The sequence below is a fragment of the Dermacentor albipictus genome, chromosome 4, assembly GCF_038994185.2.
Source record: "Dermacentor albipictus isolate Rhodes 1998 colony chromosome 4, USDA_Dalb.pri_finalv2, whole genome shotgun sequence".
Classification (NCBI taxonomy): domain Eukaryota; kingdom Metazoa; phylum Arthropoda; class Arachnida; order Ixodida; family Ixodidae; genus Dermacentor; species Dermacentor albipictus.
Window position 1 is genome coordinate 152,355,135 of NC_091824.1, and position 22,530 is coordinate 152,377,664.

Sequence of the window (22,530 nt, forward strand, 5' to 3'; positions counted from 1 at the left end):
GGGAATTGCAAATGGAGAAATGGTAACCCTTGTTGGTTAAGATCCGTAAGAGTGGTGTCCATTAGAAATTGCACAAAGATCTTCTAGGAGCTAGTTATTAACTAAAGGTTTAGTAATTAACTTGACAAATATTCGTAACTCTAGCACCCATATTGTAAGGGCTAAAATAATGCCAGTCAGTGCTCGACACTTGTGCACTAAGCTGAAACAAGTGCCTCTGTTTGAGACACTTATCCACAAACTTGTAGCAAAACGAGTTTGCCTTTGACTTAATATTTTTTAAGCAAGCCTTCTTTAAGCAATGCTAGAGAAAACTATACAGATAACCAATGCATAAGTTCATTGGCGATTGTGGGAATCTACGAAACTGGCACTGCTGTCACGATTGCTACTGACATGCCTTAAGCCCTAGCCTTGTGCGATCTGCAATTATAATATGTGCACTAAAGTTATCAAAAAGTTATCTAGTAGTTAGCCAATAAGGAGATTATTCATGAGTACTGGTCAGTTACAGATCTCAAATAGCCTGTCTTTTCCTACATTCCCCAACTATTGAACCAAATTTAAGAGCTGTGGCAATCTCGTGGGCTGTTTCTATATTATGTTTCTAGTTTCTAGATTAACACATGAACAAAAGAAAAGGAAAGGAAATGGCTATACAAGCCTAACCAGTGCCTCCTTAACCATTCTTGCTTGCCGAATGCTCCTTGTCTAGAGTAGAAAAGTAATATATACAAGAACCACTTCTAGTTCATAATGGGAACAGCATGAACAAGACGACGACGGAGTGAAAGGACGCAGGATGAGCGCCGACTCACAACTGACCATGCGAGTCAGCGCTCGTCCTGTGTCCTTTCACTATGTTGTCGTTTTGTTCGTGCCATTACCATTACGAATGTATACCAACTCGCCCAACTTTGTACTTTAATACAACTTCTAGGTTGGAATACAGCCTTCAGGACATGTAAACACAAGGATTTATGTAAGCTTCCTATTTCAACACAGTCTTTTTCATAACAAGGTTATGTTTCTGAACCTCCCTCCCCGCGCCTCCCTTTCCCCAAATTTACAATGAAAATTACATTTTTCCCAAGCGTTAAAATTACCCCTCACACCTCCAGCTTTCCCTTACTTTTAAAGGTCTCTAGAAGCGCCAGCTTTCAATACTAACAGCTATACCAACTATTTCAGAGAAGAGTGTCAACATTCAATTGAAAGTGAAGCTACCAGTAGCAGATTTGCACAGCCATACTGAGTTTAGCTTGAGCCAATTCTTATATGGTCCCAGAAAGTTGGCAACGACAGGACATCGTGGCAAAGGTGTAATACAAAACAGACGCAAGATACTGGTAGATGGTAGAGCAACTACCAAGAAAAACGGAATCTTATACAAAGAAAAAAAAATAGACATCAAAGCACCGGCTAATAAAAAAGGCACGAGGGGACCTAGTATTACATTGAGGGACAAGGACTACAATGCAGTAAAGTAAGTTCGAGGACTGACCACAGTTACGATGCCACACACCTTGACCTTAGGAGTACTTGATAAAGAGGTTGTGTACAGGGTTGCCACATTAGGGTACTTGGGGCCAAACTGGCTGCCTTTAGGATCCTCTCATCTATGAAAACTTGGGCTATTTTTGAAAGCACTATAATCTATTTCAGCAGATTCATAAATTATCATGCTGATCCATGCAATTCTCATTCTGGAGCTAATAACATGTTGCGTGTTGTGTTCCTGGCTGTCAGTTGAAGGCACAGGACTGCATACCTTGTGCGAACTGGCATCGTATTTTAACAGTGGCGGCGCAAATGCTGCTTCAGGTTTGCGTTATTTTATGAAACTTCCATCCCTAGTAAAATTGACACTTGGAACAACTTGGTACACCAATCGATCAGTCTATCACCTCAGCGAATAGGATGGTGGATGCAAAATCTACAGATTGGGGTTAGTGCGCATCTTGTTTACTCCACCCATTCGTCAAGTGCTTCCACAAAAAACTGCGATTCCACTACAACCTAGCCCCTCAACCTTCTCGGAGAACAGCATACAGTTATTAAAAAGCATTCAAACTGAAACATTACTACATATGCGCAAATGCATCAGGTTATGTATGATGAAGCGAAACGGCTACACAAAGGAACAAATTTGTGCCTTGCCTCTTAAAAACAAGAAAACATATTTCTGTACAAGAAAGAAGGTCCCAAGAACACTACGTGCCCTTCCTTTGATGCAACAAAATAGGCAAGAACTCTGTGCTGTGCCCAGTATTGTTCTATTCAGAAGCATACACTTCCACTAAAGAATCTAAAATCGCATGCCCTACAGTGTAAAGCACGGCCTCTAAAAAGTGTCAAAAAGTCAAACTGTACAAACATGACCACCTATAGCAACAAAGCTACATCTCTGTTTCATTAAAGTGACATCAAGAGAAAGCTGCTGAAAAATGAAGCACAACACACAGTGCAACACCTATAGTAAAGACTGCGTGCACGCAACAAAGTCCTAGCTGATGCAGGTTAGAGCTGGCAAAAGGTCTCAAACACAAGTAAATTTTTGCTTGCGAGGGTATGCAGATCTGTGCATTAAGGTCTTGCATGTTTTTCATTGTCTTCCTCATCATGAACACCTCAGTTAGCAACCTTCCTTAAAAAATTTACATTACTTCTACGAGAACAGTGGGTACCTACTTGCCATGTAAAGGCCCCTAAATATGATAACAAGGAGTGAATGTGTGGCTGGTAGTACCTTATGCACTTTCTGCTGATAAAACGCTTGCACTGTGGCACTTTTTGTTGTACTACGCTGTGAACAAACGATACAAGTGAGAACGTAATAAGCCTCTTCTTGCAACTGTACTACTGTATTAACTTAAAGGGGCCCTGAACCACATTTGATCTAAGTGGAGAAAGGAATTTTAAGTGAGAATAGGCCATTTCAGAAATACTTTGCCACAAAAACTACTTCAACGTGTTCAGCAGAAGCGGAGTTATTAGCAATCAAGCAAGGCCTCCGCTGTGCTCCCATTCGTTCTTCAATGCCTTGCACTGCAAAGGCTACGGTGTAGTAAGGCGTGCCGACAACGCTCCGCCTTCTACATGTCACCGTGGCACGCAGTTCAAATTTCATTTTGGATGTTAACATAGTCTTCACGACTTCTGCCTTTGGTGCCTATGACGCACTAAACATAAGCCAAACGCGGTTGTCCTCAGCAAGCTGCAGTGTGCTTAGCCAGTGGACTCATGGCACCCCGCAGCAGCCACGGTATCTATGCTATGTAGCTGACCGCAGCTTGATGTCAGCTATCAGCCAACAGCAGCCATCTAAGGGAATGACGAAACAGTACATACGATGACAAAATAGTGCATCTAGAAGAGAGTGAGGACAAGGCCTTCTCTTGAAAAGAGAGCGTTTGACAGAAAGGTGACCTTGCAATTCGCTTGCGAGCTCCACACGCCGCAAACGACAGCAAAACTTAGTCTGCGGGTAGCATATGCTGCTGTGAGATGCCCACAGTAGCGTATGCTACCCGCAGACTATGCTATTTCACCAAACCAGAGGGGTGGTTCAGGGCCCCTTTAATGCTAACATGGACCTTTTACTTAAGGAAAAAGTTCTAGTAAGGGCCTGCACACTACAATCCGATACAATACTGAAATATTCCCAATGGCCTAAGGTCAGAGCAAGTGTCACCACCAATGTCATCACAAAATGTCAACAGGAAAAGTTTTCATGTAGGTTGGCAACGATGCGCTGTGATGAAAAGTAATTCAAAATGTGACTCAAAAGATCCCAAACAAGTCACAACAGATCCACATGAAATGTTTTTGTCATCTGGAGACTTATGTGCATCGGAGTACAAACAAGCGAAGTTGTTAGTTGAGGCATCAGCCATCACACCACTAGAAGTTACAGTGTAGTAGTAGTAGTTCAATAAATGGAAAATACCAAATGCAACAGACCACACAGAGGACGACGTGTTATGGTCCATTGACAATGATTAAGAGCTGTACAACAATGCTGACAATAAACATATAAGTGCAAATAAATTTACATTTTGTGAAAGTAAATTCTGCGGGTTTCGTCTTTTTCCGATTGTGAAACTGATAAGGCACACTACAATTTTTCACTACAAAGTTGGCTGCAAATTAAGGTTATCTGGATGCACATTATCATTTTGCTTTCAATTCACAAGAAATTGGTGTTCATTAGAACCAGGTAAATATGATAACAAGACAATAATGTCATTTCGCACTACACATCAGGCCGCCAAACAAGAGGTAGGTTCCAAACTAAACAAACAAGGTGAAATTATTCAGACACGACACAATATATCAAAAGATGAAATGAAGAAATGTGTTGTAAGTTTGCCCTAACTTGTTTGCATTTCAAGCGTCTGTGACGGTACGTTCAACATTGCAACTTGTGCACGTTGAAGAATTGCCGCATCATGATTGTTGCAGCAACGCAACACCACCGACGCTGATCATTTCTTCTGCATCCAGATGGCATTTGCACTGAGCAACATTGCTTGCAGTCTCCATAAATAACACCAGTTGCTGTCAACACAGGACGCGAGATACTGCGAGCCCCACATTACCACGTTGTCATCAACAAGTAGACCAAGGGTGCTCCCAAATGCACGGACCGTCAAAGCTGTCACAAAGGTTGTGCCGTTTCCAAGACTCTAACAGCCTCACAGGGACTCTAAAGAGAAACATTTAATCAATTTCTGCTGCTAAAGTATTATTTCAAAAGTATATTTTTCATTAATTCCATGGCAATAAGTTGAATATATTAGTAGAGAAAATCAATGCTCAATCTTTAAAATTTCATATCATAACCCCAGTGCTGGTACATCACTGTAACATCGCAGGTTACAGAGTATTTTTCATATTTGAGTCATTGCAGCTCAGTAAAACTTTTTTTTATTGCTAAGTTCAGTTTATAGCTCTTTTGGAATACAATGTGGTCTATCCTTACCAATAATAAATTAACTGGGCTTGTGTAGACACCATCAAAATCTGTGATGCCACAATGAGCTGTTGTACAGTCTTCAAGACGGCATGTCACCACCCATTTTTCGTTTTTGCTTCTTTTCTGGCTTGTCAAGCCTCATCTCACAGTAAGAGTGGCTTTTTTATATATATTGCAGAAGAGTAATTCACTAATACAGCTCAACTTAATATTCTCTTCAGTGCCCCTTTAATGCATCACTGAAAGCAAACATAGCACAAACATTTTCTTGCTGGCCTTGCCCAAATAATCACATACGTTACATGCAGTGTTTCTGAGCAGTAGACAGGGTAAAGCGTGAGCACCTGGATATGTTTACTGTGCATGGCGGTCACACGCATCTTCACGGTCTTTATTGACCTTACAGTACTATGCGCAAGTGTTTAGTTATTAGGAAAAAGGAAGTCATGGACACGATGGCACTACATACAAATGATGGTCTCATATGTCACAAAAGTGCATTCTTAAGCGGAGGTCAGAAAAAAGAAGACATCGTCACTGTGCTTGGACACAGAGTTAGAGCAACTTGGTTCGAGGCTTCTTTCTGCTTTCAGAGACCAAGCAAGCAGCAGGGTATAGGTTTTAATACTGTCGTAGGTGCAGCAATGATAGCAAATATGCATCTGACACTGAAGTCATACAGTTCTTTGGTGGAAAAAAATGCAAGGCTTGTTATCCCCTTTCAAGAAATTCTGAAACAACGACACCATTCTTTTTACATACATACGATAACCTGCATCACCCACTGACAACCAGTCAATTCAGTAACGCTGCATTTGATGGCCTTCATAAGTTGGCTCTATCTATTCTCGACAGTGCAACAAAAAAAATTCACTGCTTCCCACAATCTCCTCAACACTCGTGCAAAAACACAAGTTGGCTTGTGATAATTCACACAGAAGTAATTTAACGTCTTAGATCAATTTGAACAAATTCCAGAATTTTGGCTGGCTCGCTATATGCTCAATGCATTTCAAAGCCGTTAAATTCAAGCGAGGCTTTCAGTTACTTCCAACTTTCTGGCTTCACAGGACAGAACAATGCAGTCAGAGATGGCTGACAAGTTGACACTCATAAAGCAATAACAGTCAAAACAGGCCCACATTTCACATTTACTATGGCATGCTGCCACTAATTCAGCCACACATTGGCAACTCTGACGCACTGGACATGCAAGGACATGCAACGCAGGGGTCCTTGGTATCATCTGTAAGAGTTGTGTAGGAGGTGGTATAACACTAAAATGAGAATGTTTCCCAGTGTTCTTCAATCAACACAGAGACACACAAGTGCTCGAAGCATTACTTTCTCCTTCACTTATGCACAAGTGGCAATGCATTACCAGCAAAAATTGAAACACACATGAAAGCAAAAACAAAAAAAGTGAATGCCTTGCACATATGTTCTTTTTTTAAAGTGCAGCGAGGCATCGGTGCCCAAGCAGTCATAGAATGCGCCATGGCCCTGTGACTCAGAATCTCCAACTGAATCATGCCAATGCTGCAGACACTGGCGAGCGAAGAAGTGCAAAAAATCTGCCCTACTTCACTCTGACTAGCTCGAATTTCAATTCATGTTGATAGCACCTTTGATGAAGATGCTGCAGCAAACACACAAAAATTCTCACCCAGGAGGGAGACAGAGAGAGAGAGATGAACTAGAACAAAAGCCTTTCCAAGATGTACTATCAACTTGGACTGAAAGGCTCCTCCTGCAGACCACTTTGCAGCTCCTGGGACTGGACAGCCAGGGCCCCACCACTGAGGGTAACCGAGTCGGCCAGCTCCTCTGAGTAGTAGTGCGGCGTGTTCAGATAGGCCTTGAGACGTGCTGGCAGCGGGAGCGCATCCACAAAGTCCCGCCGTATACTCTTCAGTATGGAGAACCTGGGAGAAGGGTGGTAGCCCAAATTATTTTCTTCCAGACTAGGATCTTCAGTTTCACAGACATTATTTTCAAGTTTGGTGAGCCGGCCATGTCAGTCCATCTCTATCACCTACCTACCTCCTCTTTTGCACCCTTTCCCTAGCATACTTAAGTTTGATGCTGCAATAGATGTTTGCCCTCTGTTACCATAGAACAGACCATAAACCAGGCATTCCCATTCCTGGGCTATTCAAAAAATATTACAGAAAGCCATTCTGAGGAAAGCGTTAGATGCTACCCGAAAATAGCACTGGCTGGCCCAAATGCACATCTTCTTGCTATAGCATGCATTTTACAGTGAAGCTATCAAGGACAGTTTTGCAGCCGTCTTTCAGGACTACAGCGAAGGTTGCACTGCTGATTGATACCAGGCATGCCGCTGCAGCGTATCAATCAGCAATGCAAACTAGCTGCAGTACCAAATTTTTGCTCTGAAATGTAATTATCAGTTATTACAATATGTATAACAGTTACCTTGTGTACACGTTACATGAATAAACAAAGCCTGCCTTGCGTTTATTTTCTTTTTCAGTCACTAATCTGTAATTTCTATTTCTCACATCGTGTTTAATTGGCTTCACATCGAAGGTCAGCTAGGAGTTTGTACGGCTGTGGTGGTAAAGAGCAGTCAGCAATGCAGCCTGCGTGGGAGCTTCATCGCTGGCAACCTGGCATTGCTAGCGAGCCGGTGATCTCCAATTATTCCTGTTTCACATCAGCTGACTCCATTCTAATCCTGCAAACTTCCTAATCTGATCATACCAGTCCCGTTCCTCAACTGCGATTTGCTTCCTTTGGCACCCGTTCAATTACTCTCACAGACCGCACCAGCCATCTGCTCTATACCGATAACCCGACCTACCCAACTCCACTTTTTAGTCTTAACTACAATACCGGCTACCCCCTCCTCCCCAATTACTGTCTAACCCATACTGTCTTCTGCTTGTTTCGATGTTACGCCTGTCACTTTTCATTTCATTGCTCCCTGCATGGTCCTTAGCCTCTTATCAAGCTTATTTATTACTTTTCTTAGTTTTAGTCAAGGTTAGTACAGATTTCAGCATTGGTTAGTGCCGGTGAAATGCACCAATTGTATAGTTTTCAAGGATATTGGCAAGCTGCCACTCATGACCTGGAAATGCATGACTTCTTGGTCTCGATAATGTACATTTTAACAGCTTCAAGAGGATGGCAACAAATCACTACAACTCTCATTCCCTTGCCACATTATTCAATGTTACCTTAGTCTTTTGCATATTAATCATCATACCTACCCTTAGACTTTGCCAGTTAAGGTCTTCAATAAACTCATTAATTGTAAGCCATCTTCGGCATTGCTGAACAGAACAATGTCATTCGAAAATTGCAGACTGCTGAGATATTCCTTGTTCACTGTTACACCGAAACTTTCCCAATCTAACACTTTGAATACTCTTACCCCATTCACTTTCACAGCTGGCGGTCCATCGGCTGAAAGGCCAAGGCCAAAGTCGAAGTGACTGGCGATTCACCGGCTGCTCAAATAATGCCTGTTTCTGGCTATTTTTCATATATGGCAACAGATTGCAGGCTATTTTGTAGTTGTTTTGGGTATTGCACACTAGATGGACATATTTGTCTACACTTTCAGCAGGAGTTGTTTGTAAAACGATGGAAAGCTTCCTGCTCACAGGACTCTGCTCTGTTGTGGATGTTGAAACCACCGTACCAGGCTTGAAAGAAGGCATACAGTCTTCCATGTGGGCTCATTTTTTTCAGCAAATACCACCGGAAACTGTGAAGCAGAACCACTCAGTGCTGTGCTTAGCTTTCAAGGGCCAAGTTCAAAAGTCTATGAGGCGTTCCGAGTGCAAGGAACACAAAAGTTCACCTTGCGTTCCTTCACGTTTCAAGCTTTTTTAAGCTCACTTTTTATCATTTTTTTATGCACCTGACACAGCAGCCATTTGCGAACAAAATAAATTAAGACATTTTGTAAGTGCGATGCCTGTAGCAGATTTTATAGCAGTTTCCTTACTATGCAGAACAGGCTCAACAAGCCAGAAAATGTGCTGCAGAACACCAGGTGTATAGGAGCGGTGAATGGGTGGAAGCAAAAAGGTTAAGCAAGCAGTGAATAGCACTGAATAGCACTGACGAGATACAATGCCTGACACCCTTTTTAGTCAGTATTTTTCTATTATTCTTGAGAACAATTTCTATAGCTGAGGTATGACTGTAGATAATATATCGACTCATGTAACGGCCACAGTTTTCTTCACAGTTTTGACAAGGTGTAACCCTTACATGGCACTGAACCTTTTGTCCAAAATGGTGCCGGTGCAGCCTATTGTGCACACCCCGGATCCCTGGATGTACCACTGCACCAGAGGTCAATGTGCAGCTCTCGCCACTTAGTAGCGACACGGAGAAGTATGCAGTGTGCGAAAATTCGCTGATGCGTGTGCACGACATCGGGGCACCGAACAAGATTGCTTCTCCATTGGAAATTTCTTTTTTCCCAATTTCGGGCTGCCGAGTTGGGGGTGCAGCCCTTACAAGAGTCTGTACGGTGCTTTCCAAGATATTCCTGCATGCTTTCTCCATTCCTTGACTACAGAATGCCTGCATGAGTGCTGGCATTCTACCAAATCAAACATATGTCTCTAATCTACAAAGGCCTTAGGTTAATATGTGAGCTGATGCAAAAAAAATGGAAAAATGAGATGGGAGGCTCTAGCCTACCGGCAGAGGTGCTGGAGTGACTGGACTTGCTTGAAACGAGACACTGGGTGCAGGAGCTGGACACGCATGGGACCCAGCACAGGACGCCGGTGCAGGAAGAACAGATAACGCCCACTGCGCGAGTGCTCTACTGCATTCTCAATGAAGTCTACAATGGTGTTGCTGTGGAATTTCTGCAGGCAGCCAAAGCTGAAGTTGCCTGCAGTGTGAGAGACAAGAGTTGGGAGGTCACACTCATTCAGCAATCATTTGGGTCTTCACATCTGCCCTGACACAAAATAACAGCTAGATGAGCAGGCTGCTGGAGCAGACAGCATGTCATTATGCAGTGTCCATGACAGGTGCAAAAACAATTGCATCAGGTCAACACAGCTGTCACATTATGGTATACAGACAGGCAGAAGGCAAGGATAAAGCAGATAAAGAAACATTCTCAATATTAAAGCGATCCTGTGCATGGGAAACTAAAGGTACATTCAACTGGTTGCTTTCGAGCACAGGAGAGGGCTATTGGGCAGTTTACATTCCTGCACTCTTGAGGGGCGGTTTACATATGGCTGGTCGAAATCAAGCGCTCGAAACAGATTTGGCTGGTTCATTCAAAGTGCTGCTCTCAGATTCAAGCTGGGAGCAGAACAAAGTTCCAACAATTTCGAACACGTGGCTTCTACAATTGCTCTGGGAGATGCTGGATGTTTGGCTAGGGCATGCTTTCTCAGGCTCCAATATCAAGAGGCCTCAGCCCTAGTGCCACAAACCATGTAGCGTAGTAGGAACCAGTTGAATGCACCACAGGGATCGGGCCAACGGCAACAATAGTGAAAAGCACAGTTGTCAATCACAGAATCTAACGAAGAAAATGGCCATCAGCCTCCTGCTTACTGAATATCATTGAGCATTATGAATCAAATGGCAGTCGCTGCGACAGTTTAACAAAGTCTAACATGCATCGCTTACATCTGATAATGACTGACCTGTCACGGTACAAGCAGCAACGCTTGCTATGTAATAACGATCAGATATTGTGACTACGATCGAATATTGTGACTGCAATCTTGCACAAGCCCTTAAGTTACATATACAATAGGCTAAAAACATTGACATCATGGCAAAAGTACAAAAAATAAAGAGCACACAGCAGGATAACAGTGGTACTTAAAAACTGATCGCATACAGTAGAGTTTCAGAATTCTGCATGCAAAATGTTTTTGCTACAAGTTCATTATCATATTTTTTGAAAACACAGTCCGGAAGAAGGTTGCAAGACGAATGTTTGGTGCAGAAAAGTAACACAGAAAGCTATTTTTCATCAGAGACCTGTTATTGTGCGGTGCTTAGATGAGCTCAGGGGCCGTATTCTGTAGCGGTTCGTTTTGGAACCGGTTCGGTCTGGCTGTTACGTCTGGATTACGTCACTCGGAGAAAGAGTGGAACAGGGCGGCGTGAGGGGAACCAATCAACAAGCGGCGGTCTGCCGGAAGATCATGTCATCATTTTTGTTTGTACTTGGGGGACGGTATAGCAATTGAAGGATGTTGCTGGTTTGAAAAAAAAACACTGGTTTGTATAGAACACTTGCAAATATAATTTTCAGTAATAAATGTGAGCTTGCGGCGCAGACGACTACTGGGAGTTGTAATTTTATTTGTGTTGTTTTCTTATTTAGTCGCTAGGTGGTGTGCCATACGTTATGCAAACAACTTGCCTTGTTTTGGTTATGTTTTGGACTTGTTCGCGCGCCGAAACCGAAACAATCTCGTCGCACAAGGACAGGCGGCTGGGTCCTCATGTTTCAGCGAGGCAGCGTGAAATACTCGTTTCATTTGTCGAGGAGCACCCCTACCTAGCAAAGGTGTCGTGTGTGTTGGGACAGCAGCTGACGGTGGCTTTCTGTTGCACCGTGGATGGGAATCTAACCCATCCTTTTTCTTTGCCCACAACCGTAATGGCCTTGGCGATGGCTGTAATGATTCGGCTGACCGAAGGCTGCGACAGTGCAATTGCTTCTTCATTCCCGACGCACTGTTGAAAGCTCCCGGTGGCAAAAAACCGCAGCGCGCACAGAACTTTCATTGTAGTGTCGACACCACGAAATCTTTGAGGTCCGAGATGTTCTTCCAGCTCATCGCAAAGACGTCGCACTATGTCTTTGAAGAGCCTAAAATGCCTTCGAAACTCTTCTTCGGCCATGCCGAACCCGCCGCGTCGTTACCTCTCGTCGCGTCGTCGTCTTTCGGCGCTCGCCAGCAGCACAACCAAAGGAGCCGCCATTGCCGTCTCTGTCTCGTCTCGTCTAGGTGCCGGCTCGTCAGCTGGCGCGAGACTAGCCGGCAGCCACGGTTGCCCTAGCAACCCTCGACATCATGCTCGCCACCGCGCGCGACCCTCGAGCGAACCACTTCTCCACCGTTCCTCTTGTAGCAGGGAACCGGTTCCTTTCCAGATGAAGATGAGATTCAGGTCCAGCGGCAGGATTCTAACCTCAGCCCCTGAGCGCAGCAGCCCGATGCTTTAACCATTACACCACTTCGCGCACATACACTTCTCTCGTGCCAACGTAAGGTAGCTTTTTTCAATGCTCGTCGCATGGTGATGATTATAATTCCCATACTATAGCATGTACTCACAGAGACTCAACCAACAAGCGTGTTCTTGCATTGGTTACTATGATGATGCTCAAACCAAGGCACATACCCGCAACAGGATTTGGCCAAGAAGTGGGTGGTACATATCTGACGAGACGCCTGCCTTGCCTGCAGTGGCCGCAAAACTAAAAGTGCTGAACATAGAACAAAGCGAGCAATTTTGATGGAACTGTCCCAGGGTGCTAAAAACAGCGAGTTGGTGAAGTACAACTTGTCGAAATCAACCATCTCGATGATTATAATGGACAAGAAAAAGATCGCCAGCTCCGACGCTTACCCGATAGACAGAAAGTGCCTGCAGAAGGCCACCTCGTGGACGTAGAGGACGCGCTGTTCAGGTGGTGCATTGACGCACAGGCTTGCGACAGTCCAAGAGGTGGACCAATGATGCTGGGCAAAGCCAAAAAACTTCCCTTTCCTGCTAGACTTTTCTGACTTCTGCTGAGGCAATGGCTGGCCACATCGATTCAAAGTTAGACATGGGATTGTTTTCAAATCGACTGTCGGCAAGGTGGCTTCGGCAAGCGACCAAGACGTTGCCACTTAGCTTGTAACAAACCGAGCCATTATTGCGAGTTACGCGGAGCAGGATGTGTATAATGCAGATGGAAACCGCCCCCCATCGGATCTGCACTGCAGAAACAAGAGAGTATCATGGACTTTTTGCAAAAATCAATTTTTTGTTTTAACTAGCAACTCTTTTTTTTCTAGCTGTGGCCCACTTACTACGAGCTTCGGGATAGAACGAACGGAAGCCATGTGACACTCAGGTTCACCATAAATGGCTTCGACTGTATTTCATTAACCGCTTCACGAACGCTTCGCTTCACACATATTCCAACATGTGCGTTGGATCTGCATAATTTTTCGAACTAATCACAATGGTGTAAACTAATGGAAAGTGCAGAGATCAAGCAGGCACAGAGAACCTATTAGAAGCTCAAGCCCTGACTTCTGTTGCACATGCCACTGGTGGCGGGCATTATTGTTCTTTTAGCATCTGGCACAGAGAAAGTATATGGGAGCTGGCATGGCATGCAAGAACTGTGTTTGTCAAGAACTGTGATGGCAATGGTGATGATACTGACTACACTAGCTCTGACAGTCGACTGTTTTTACGCGATTTTGGTTTCATATTCCATTGCCCCACACAGGTAATTTTTGCACAATTTCTCACATGGGAAGTACAACTTGTGAAACCATCTTACACTGCGTGAAGCATGATCCATAGGGTGCAGACACGATTGTCAGTCAATTTGACTATGTGATGCCATGTATTCTCATTGCAGTTTCACAATATTCAGAAAATTTTCAATATTATGTATAATTTGATTTAATTAGGTTCCATATAATTGGCTTTGGATATGTTTGTGGCACAGAAAAAGCCACAAGGAAAGACCAGAGCGAAAACAGGACAAGTGCTAACTTTCAATAACAGTCAAGCATATACTGCAATTCAATTCAATGAGTCACTTATGGTAGCATAACTTTTCAGCACGATATCTTGCACAGTCTTTAAGCCCATGTTATGTGCTGCCCTTGAATACTAATATTTGTTCTGTCGTAAAGGAATTTAGGGGCATAATATCAGCAAACTTGCACCTACATCTGTTAGTTTTTGGACAAAAGTGATCATCCCTGCTCATAATAAAAAAGTGGGGCTAAGTGTGCATTATTTTGTTGCACGACGAGCTTGGACTATAGCATGTTTCACAAAGCATATGTGCAACCAGACAAATTTGCAAGACCACACACAAGCATTCAAGCATGTCGAATTGCCCACCTTGATCATGCTCAATGCGCACATGCCGTACAAAGCCGTTGAGCTTGAAAGTCAAGCTGAAGATGTAGTGCTCGTCAGAGCTGTCACGCACGACAAACGAACCATCCGGTTCATGTGCGAGCAGCCGTTCAGCCGTCTCTCCACTGATGGGGCCCCAATACCAGCCACACTGTGCAAGAGACACATGGGAGCAAATATTCAAAATACTATTCTCAATAAACTCTGTTTCTAAATTGCAAATTCCCTTTTCTTCACTGCACATTTGCCCAACTAATGACAGCACCAGCCATTGTTCAAATGAACACAAGTGCTAGCTACACATTCTTGGGTTTGTCTCTTGTCCATAGTTTCATCACATGAGCCACTTCTTACATTTTCCATGCGATATTATACAAGCAAACTTGTACATGCTGTTAGCAAAAATGACTGTACCACCTTTAGTTTGGCAAGCTGCCTTGCAAGAATGCTAGCTTTGCCATAATGAAAAGGGTCTATTTCAACTGATGACTAAGTATCTTATATTCATTTACTTTCATCGTCACAGACTCGGTTCAGCCGAAGCAGGAGTGAACTAACATGAACAGCATGAATTTTCGTAATTGTATGCACACCATTGCTGCCTGTACCATTTTTTGGCAAATGGTTCCAGTATCTCATGAAACACAAGATTTAAATTTTGACACAGCACAAAAAAAAAGGGGGGGGGGATGAAAGGCACAGGGAGAACACAAGACAGATGCTGCTCTATGTTTATTTTTTTTAATCACAGTTTGCAACAAGGCATATTATTTAAATAAATGTGTGCAATCCTTGTTCATGAAGAAGAATCAATCGTTGGGCTAGCTTGTCTCACAATGCTGGGGAGGAAAACTTCAAGAAGCACTTGTTTTCCCTTCCTGTGTGTGTCGTCTTTTTGTAGCACTAATTTTCCCAATCAGCAAATGTTCATGAAGAAACTGCATAAATCAGCTGTAGAGCTTATCATCTATAATTAACTGTGCATAATCTATGGGCTGGCCTGTGTCTCTCATTCTTCTTGCGCCGTTTAAAAAAAAAACATTCACCAATATGCCTAATTGTCCATATTGTGACATAACATTTGTACAAGTTGCTCAAAGCCCACAGTTCTTGTGACACCTTTTATCAATGTTAGGATGAGCATGTTTTGCGCAAGATGCAGGGTGTAAGTAAAACAACTCACCAGTTTTAACTTTGCCAATACATACCAGGTACAAAGCGTATACAGAAACCTTAACCTCTGTTTCATGCCCCCTCACCCTAAAGAAAGCAAAAGAACCCACAGGCAGAACTCAAAAGGAAACATAGGTGGCCTCAACATTCAACTCAAAGGTGCACAGTGCCTAAGCACAGAGACCTATGTTTTGCTCTTAAAATTAAAATAAAACAAGAAAGATATTGCACTTACCACTACTCTGTTCCTACCCATATTTCATAACAACATCATACTTTATGGTCGAAATCATTCCATGTAAACAGGCACTGAAACTTGCTTGATTTGTCAAGAAAAAAATGCCAATTTGCCTTCGTCTGGGCCTCTCATGATGAACAATGCTTGAAACAGAGCAGCTGCGTCGCTTTAGGCATTTGCAGTATGGCAAAAGAAGGCCTTCAAGACTGGTTTCCGTATATTGCTAAGGGGTATGTCTGAGAAAGGCAGAAGGCAGCAAATTCACATTTCTTTCGTGACTAACCAGGCAAGCCACAGTGCCAAGTGTTACATCTAACAAATTCAAATGCAACCTTGCTGCTAAATTCAAGCAGGAACAGAGTAGGAGAAAGCAAAAAATATTTTTTCGAGATCTTAAAGGAAAAAGACCGGTCTCAGTAGTTTGCCCACACATAGCTTGTGCAGTTAGGCATACACAAGAAGTAATTACAAGCCCACACCCAGTAGGGGCAGGATGATTGACGCAATGGAAGCAGCCTAGCCATAAACTAGTTTTGGTTTTAACAAAGTTGTTATAACTTCAGTAACAGCACATATTACAGCATTCTAAACTTAGCTTGGGTGAGCTCTTGGATAAAGCCAGTTTCACAATATAATTTGACACGCTTTAATGCATACCCTCTAACCCTTTCAGCGTCACTGACATACTGGTATGTTTCTGTGTTTCTGTCCTGCCATGTTCCTTTCGACATTTCTTTTGTCAGATAGGAATGTGGGGACCACACCAAGAGATCATTTGCCATTATCTGTCATCTTTTTATTTCTGCACAACCAAAAATTAAACCAATGTACTCATTCTTATAACCTCTGAGAAAAAAACCTAACACTGGGTGTGCATAATCTAAAAAAAAAAAAACACCCACTGAGAGGGTTTGATAATGAGGAATAAATTGGAATTACTTCCCACAACCTCAATTTGTTTCACGACTATGGAATCAAGTTGAGAGGGTTCCCAAAATGCAATGCCATACTGTTTTGAAAAGCTTTCTATTTGCCAGTGCAATTACGCATTGGAATAATTTATCACAAAGTCATGTTAACTGTGAAGTTACATAGACATTTTGTGCACTGATGAAAGCATTGTTTTCAGGAGTGTTATTAATTAGTGGGAATATTGTTTCTTGACCCAAATTATTACAGCCATTCTCTTTATCTCTTCTTCAGTATAAACAAAGTATATCAAAATAGACATCCTAGTTTGTACAGGAGAAATGTTTTTGGAGCTATGAGTACTAAGGATTTAATATCCAGCATGCACTGATGGCTAAAATGGCAAAAGCAGATGCAGCAGACATGTGGTAGGAAAACCTCCCCTCAGGGTTACTTTTATGCCCCACAATCACACATTAGGAACATTGACTGAGCAGATAGCAGAAGCTTCTAGACACCATGTAACACTCTTCACAATAAGATCTCTTAAAAGTATTTCTCAAGGTTTAACAATCTAAGACGTGTAGAACTTGTTAAATCTGTTAGAACTGCTTGTTGACCCAAAACTCAACCTGGAGTACTTACATCCTTACACCCTTACAAATAAGTACACTGGAATACTTACATCCTTAACTTTCTCTATGCTGGATGCATAGTCGAGGCTCTTCCTGTCCGAGTCATCCGAGGCACAGCTGACTGCATCAGCCCTGCCAAAATGGTCACATAGTGTTACAGTAGCATTGCCTGGAAGTGGAGGCAATGCTCGCACAGCATATGGACTGGTCGCCTTCTCACTGCACCGAACCACCTCCTCTGGATAGGGGTCTGTCTGACTTGAACTGTTTCGCACAGATGGTGAGGTGCTAGATCCCTTGCGAAAAACGTTAAGCAGTGCATTGGGCAGGGTGAACGAAAAGCGCCTCTTTGATGATGCTTTCTCAGCAGGCCGCGACGCACTCTGACCTCTAGCACCCAAGCAAGAGGCCAGTGAATGCCGCAAAGAGCCCTTTTCGACCGGTCCAGACAAGTCTTCAATGCAGTCACAAGTGCCATGCGTACCAATTTCTTCCGAGCAACATCGCTCAGCGCGAGAGTTTTCTTTTCTCTTCTTGCTCCTGAGTTGTTTCTTTGACTCAACAGTGGCGGAACGTGATCTGCGGCAGTTGCTGCACGTTGACAAGGTTCTTCCCTCCTTCCTCCCATGCACATCTGTGTCCCCTAGCGCTGTCAAGAATGGAATAGGACTGTTGGGGCTGCTATAGGGCATCTGCGGCAGCAGTTCGTGGCCCTCTTCACTCAAGCCAAGTACTTGCGATGGTGTGCTTCCGGGACGGCTGACAACTTCAGGCCTGTCGAACGAAGCCCCAGCTGAACATGCAGAGTGGGCAGAATGCACAGAGTGGACGGACCCTCCCACGGGGCAAGGCTTCAGTGCTTTGGGCTTCAGAACAAGCGTGTAATTTGAAGGCTCATCCAGGGAGCAGCGTGACCTGGAGGTTCTTGTAGAACCGTCAGTTCGACCTGACGTGGATGCCCGGCGGCTGGCCACGTCAGAAGGTGATGACTTTGCAGTGGCACTGTGCGATTCACAGCAGCATGTGGCTTCAAGACGGCAGCGCTGACTGGAGACCTGGCAGGAGTCTAGAGACAAACAAGCCATGTAGACACTCAGAGGCAATGTCCCTGCCCCTTCTTTGGACGGCCAGTCTGCAGACAAGGTCGAAGCTGCACCACTTCCTGCAGACCCACAATCTTCAACGTTCGAGGATGGTGGCCGGGCTGCCGGCACCCTTGCTTCCCATACTCCAATGTTTTGGTGGCCTGAAGATGGGTGAAGGTCAACTTGAAAGATGACAGGGTGGCTGGAATGGTGTGGCTGTTCAACACCACCCTCTTGGGCCTGGCTGCTGAGATGGTGGTCCTCCGGAGCGGGGACGTCGCGGAAGTCAAGGCTTCCTGGGGAAGCCTGTTGGTCCATGTCACGGGGCGAACTGTGCAGAAGGCAACCAACCAGGGCAGGCCATAGGTGGAGGGACACTCGGTGTTCCTGTTGTTCACAGCAAAGCATTGTCGGAAAAGCAGCAGCTGCCTGCAGGCACAACAGCCGCTACCAATGGTGCTGCCATTGTAGGGGCCTCACTGATGATGCTTCAGAAACTGGACAGAATTTTTTTTTTCATGGGAAAGAAAAAGCACACGGTAAGAAAACTAACAATTGTCTGAGAAGCCCAACTTAGAAAAGAGTTGAAACCACACAAGTGTTGAGTCATAAGTCTAGCATTCAACAGCTCTGAACACTTTTCCACAGCCAGGACGGCATTGCAAAGCATAGGAGTGTAAGATTTCCACAAACACACAGGTGCAGAAGCATACACACGTTCTGAATACAGACGTGAAAAAAAAAAATGTAATAGCCACTAACTCCACATTAACATGAGACGGCATACGCGCACTAGCAGTATCAAAATGACATATGAAAGGTTGATGCAAACCTAGCATAATAATAAAGCTGAAAACATGTATTTACTTTTTGGTTCTCCTGTAATACTTTCAGAAAAAGCGAACTCCAGGAACTAGCGGCAAACCAACGCACGCCTGCTTACTTCGTATTACTTTAAAACGTACGATCAAGTTCCAAATTCAATAAAGAGACGCAATTGACATGCTAAACTCAGGAATACCACACAAAGGACCTGTCTGACCTTGTTAACAAATCGCCTAAAGCAGCCGCGACGCCATAGGTTAGAAAAGCATGCGATATCTGCTGCTCACAACTCTCGGTACAATCAACCCCGATCTTCAAAACACTGCGAGTAAAGCACCTAACATGCTAAAGAACATCTCCAAGGGTACAAGATATTAGTTTTCCAGAGCTCGGGAAGCTTTAATTTCGTAAGCTTAAGCACGGGCTCCAAGAAATAAGAAACAAACTGCACCTCACAACACCTGGTTTTTAATTTAGTGCTTAACGACACAAATCGTTACAGACTACACTGGGAAATCGCGCAAAGCACCAGACAACAGGACGACGCGAGTTGTGAAAGCAAACCGCTAACGGCATTGATGTGTATATTTTTTGCTTGGATAAACACACACGCAAACACACAGAGAAAGAAAAGGAAAGGCAATCACTCTTTTTTAGGCACAACAAAAAAACTCTGGGTATTCAGGCACAATTACATTCGGTTCCAGGAACACAAAATGAATAGAGACACTCACTTTAAACGACGGAGTAGTATGCCCCAGAGTTTACAAACAACTGAACACAGATTACCACACTGAAGGAATGCAAGGAACAAGTAGGTTTCGCTTCGTCCGTTCAAGACTCAATGTACTCAAGCAGCTTAGTAAGGAAGAATCGGTCTCAGAAGAGTGACCAGAGATGGACTGACCTGAAAATGCCTTTTATTTGTCGACACCACAGCTTGGACGAGGAAACACACCACCCGCAAATAAGGTAGCCATTATGAGCTGATCCCATTGTTGCCAGGCCGCCGTAGGATAAAGCCATGCACGGAGAAGGACCAACTTGGCGCTGAAATTTGAATGCGACATACCAGGCACTGCAGAAAAACAGCAATGAAGTATCCTAACAGCAGCTACATCTTCACAACATGTCATAAGAAAGGAAGGCTCCCACAGAGCAAGCAGTGTTTATTTTTATCGCATAACTGAAAGACAAGAAACAATTGACTGGTAGACTATACAATTATTAAAACTTCTTTCTGGGCGAGTTGGTGCATACTTGACATAAGAACTGTTTACAGCGCAAACACATGCAACCACAAAGTATAAGGGACAGCGCTTGTGTCCTGTCCCTTATACTTTGTGGTTGCATGTGTTTGCGCTGTAAACAGTTCTTATGTCAAGACTATACAATGTTTATACAATGCTGACTAACGGCCACGTCCTCTGCTATAGAGGTCTCCCAGATGAGAAGCAACACGGGGTAGGATTCCTAGTCCATAAGGGCATAGCAGGCAACAATGACGAATTCTACAACATTAATGAGAGGGTAGCAGTAGCCTCAATAAAGCTGAATATGAGGTATAGAATAAAGGTAGTACATGCCTACGCTCCAACATGCAGTCACGATGATGAAGAAATATAACAGTTTTATGAAGATGTTGAATTAGCGATGAGAAAAATGCAAACTCGGTATACTGTAGTCATGGGCGGCTTCAATGCAAAAGTAGAGAAAAAGCAGGTTGCAGGCTAGCGAAAAAGCAATTGGAAACTATAGCATCGATTCTAGGAACACTAGAGGAGAGATGTTGGTAGAATTCGCAGAAAGGAATAAGCTCCGAATAGTGAATACCTTCTTCAGGAAGCGTAGCAAACGGAAGTGAACCTGGAACAGCCGTAATGAAAAAACTAGAAATGAAATAGATATCATACATTTTACCGATCCCAGCATAGTGCAGGATGTAGAAGTGTTAGATAGGGTAAAGTGCATTGATCATAGGTCAGTGAGGTCTACAGTCGGATACAACTCAAGTCTGCAGGGAAGCCCCGCCGACGCCCTCATAACTGCCAGCCACTGTTCCTCCGAGAAACTGCAAATAGTTTGTACTTCAAACTTTCCCTGTTGCCTAAATAAGGCTGTAACCACAGAAATAAATTAATAAGTGCGTAATTTTGGACGTTATCATTCGTATATTATAGTGGAACGGTGAAAACCTAATTGTCCATTGAACTGAAATAAAACACTTGCTCCCCTGCAACTATTTATTGTCAACTTTCACTTCAGTTGGCAGTGAAGTTTCATGAGTAAAACGGGGTCAGCTGTGAAATGAACTGTACCGCGGGCTTTTGAAGAGTGAAATGCTCAGAATCCATACACTTTGTCCATATCTATTGCACACCTAATCGCTTCAGCCGATGAAAAGACTCTTCAAGAATACCAGACGCTCCGGAGGTATCAAGTACGACGCCATATTGAAATGGTCGCATGACGACGATTTTGTTTGCTTCTGTGAGTGGCTGACGGAGTAAGAACACTTAACCCCGCGCGGTCCGTGTGCCTTAATTGCCAACTAATGTTTTTTTTTTTATTATTTTGTATCCTACTATAGAATTCCCCGCAATATGCAGAGAGAAAGAGCATAATTAGTCAAGAAGAAACAGACAAACCTACATGCAATAAGGGTAAAAGCAGACCAATTCAGGCTAGTGCTTTCAAGCAAATATGCATGTTTAGAACAGAGAGATGGAGATGATATACAGGTAATGAATGAAACCCTAACTAGGCTTGCTTCAAAAGCAGCAATTGTAGTGGGAGTAAGGCAGTAAGACAACCAATAGGTAAGCGCTCCCAAGTAACAAAGGACCTAATAAAGAAATGACAAAGTATGAAAGTGTCCAATTCAAGAGATCAGGTAAAATTCGCGGAACTGCCAAAACTGATCAAGGAAAAAGTAAGGAATACATGCATATTCGAAATTTTACCGTGAGAAAGGCTGAGGAAGCAGTAAAATATGGCAATGGCCGTAGCATAAAATCAGTGAGAAGAAAACTTGGCATAGTACAAGCCAAAATGTGTGCACTGAAAGGTAAGCAGATAGGAGACAATATCATCAGCGATCACCATCATCAGTATCATCAACAATTTAGAAGATATAGTAAAAGCAACGGAAGAGTTCTATACTAACCTGTACAGTACCCAGAGCAACCGCGGTGCCCTCATTCAAAGAAGTAATGAACAGGATGCAGAGGCTCCTTCTATAACTAACGATGAAGGTATAAGGGCCTTGCAAGACCCTTAATGTTATACGTTTTCACCCGTACGTCTCTTATAGTGGAACCGTGAAAGCCTGTTTACTGAACTGAAACAAAAGAAAGGACAAGGGTAATTGGAGATCGCATGGAGAGGCCTTCGTCCTGAAGTGAAAATAAAACAGGCTTATGATGATTATGGTGATGGTGATGATGATGAAAACCCTTGCAAAACAAAAATCCGGCGTGCGCCACATACCTTCACAAGAAGCAAAAGACACAATTTGTCGCAGTTTTGTACAAGATGGCAAATTCTGTTACT

General features: G+C 43.5%; 1 protein-coding gene across 1 annotated transcript; it reads right to left on the reverse strand.

The window, feature by feature from the left end:
• Positions 1 to 5,583: 5,583 nt before the first annotated feature.
• On the reverse strand, positions 5,584 to 20,042 carry LOC135909754 (uncharacterized). The gene is made up of 5 exons (XM_065441821.2): positions 19,886 to 20,042; positions 17,119 to 18,650; positions 14,096 to 14,264; positions 9,668 to 9,866; positions 5,584 to 6,903 (listed from the first exon to the last, which is right to left on the reverse strand). Exons 2-5 carry the CDS (start codon positions 18,559 to 18,561, stop codon positions 6,705 to 6,707), a joined length of 2,010 nt encoding a protein of 669 aa, XP_065297893.1. The 5' UTR covers positions 18,562 to 18,650; positions 19,886 to 20,042; the 3' UTR covers positions 5,584 to 6,704.
• Positions 20,043 to 22,530: the final 2,488 nt, after the last annotated feature.

Bases quoted from the DNA above. Each gene is read 5' to 3' on its own strand.
- LOC135909754 (XM_065441821.2), bottom strand. From the start codon at position 18,561: ATGCTTTGCTGTGAACAACAGGAACACCGAGTGTCCCTCCACCTATGG. The intron at 9,867-14,095 runs GTGGGCAATTCG...CTCACACTGCAG, and splicing joins GCGCATTGAGCATGATCAAG to GCAACTTCAGCTTTGGCTGC. The intron at 6,904-9,667 runs GTAGGCTAGAGC...CCCTTCTCCCAG, and splicing joins TCACTCCAGCACCTCTGCCG to GTTCTCCATACTGAAGAGTA.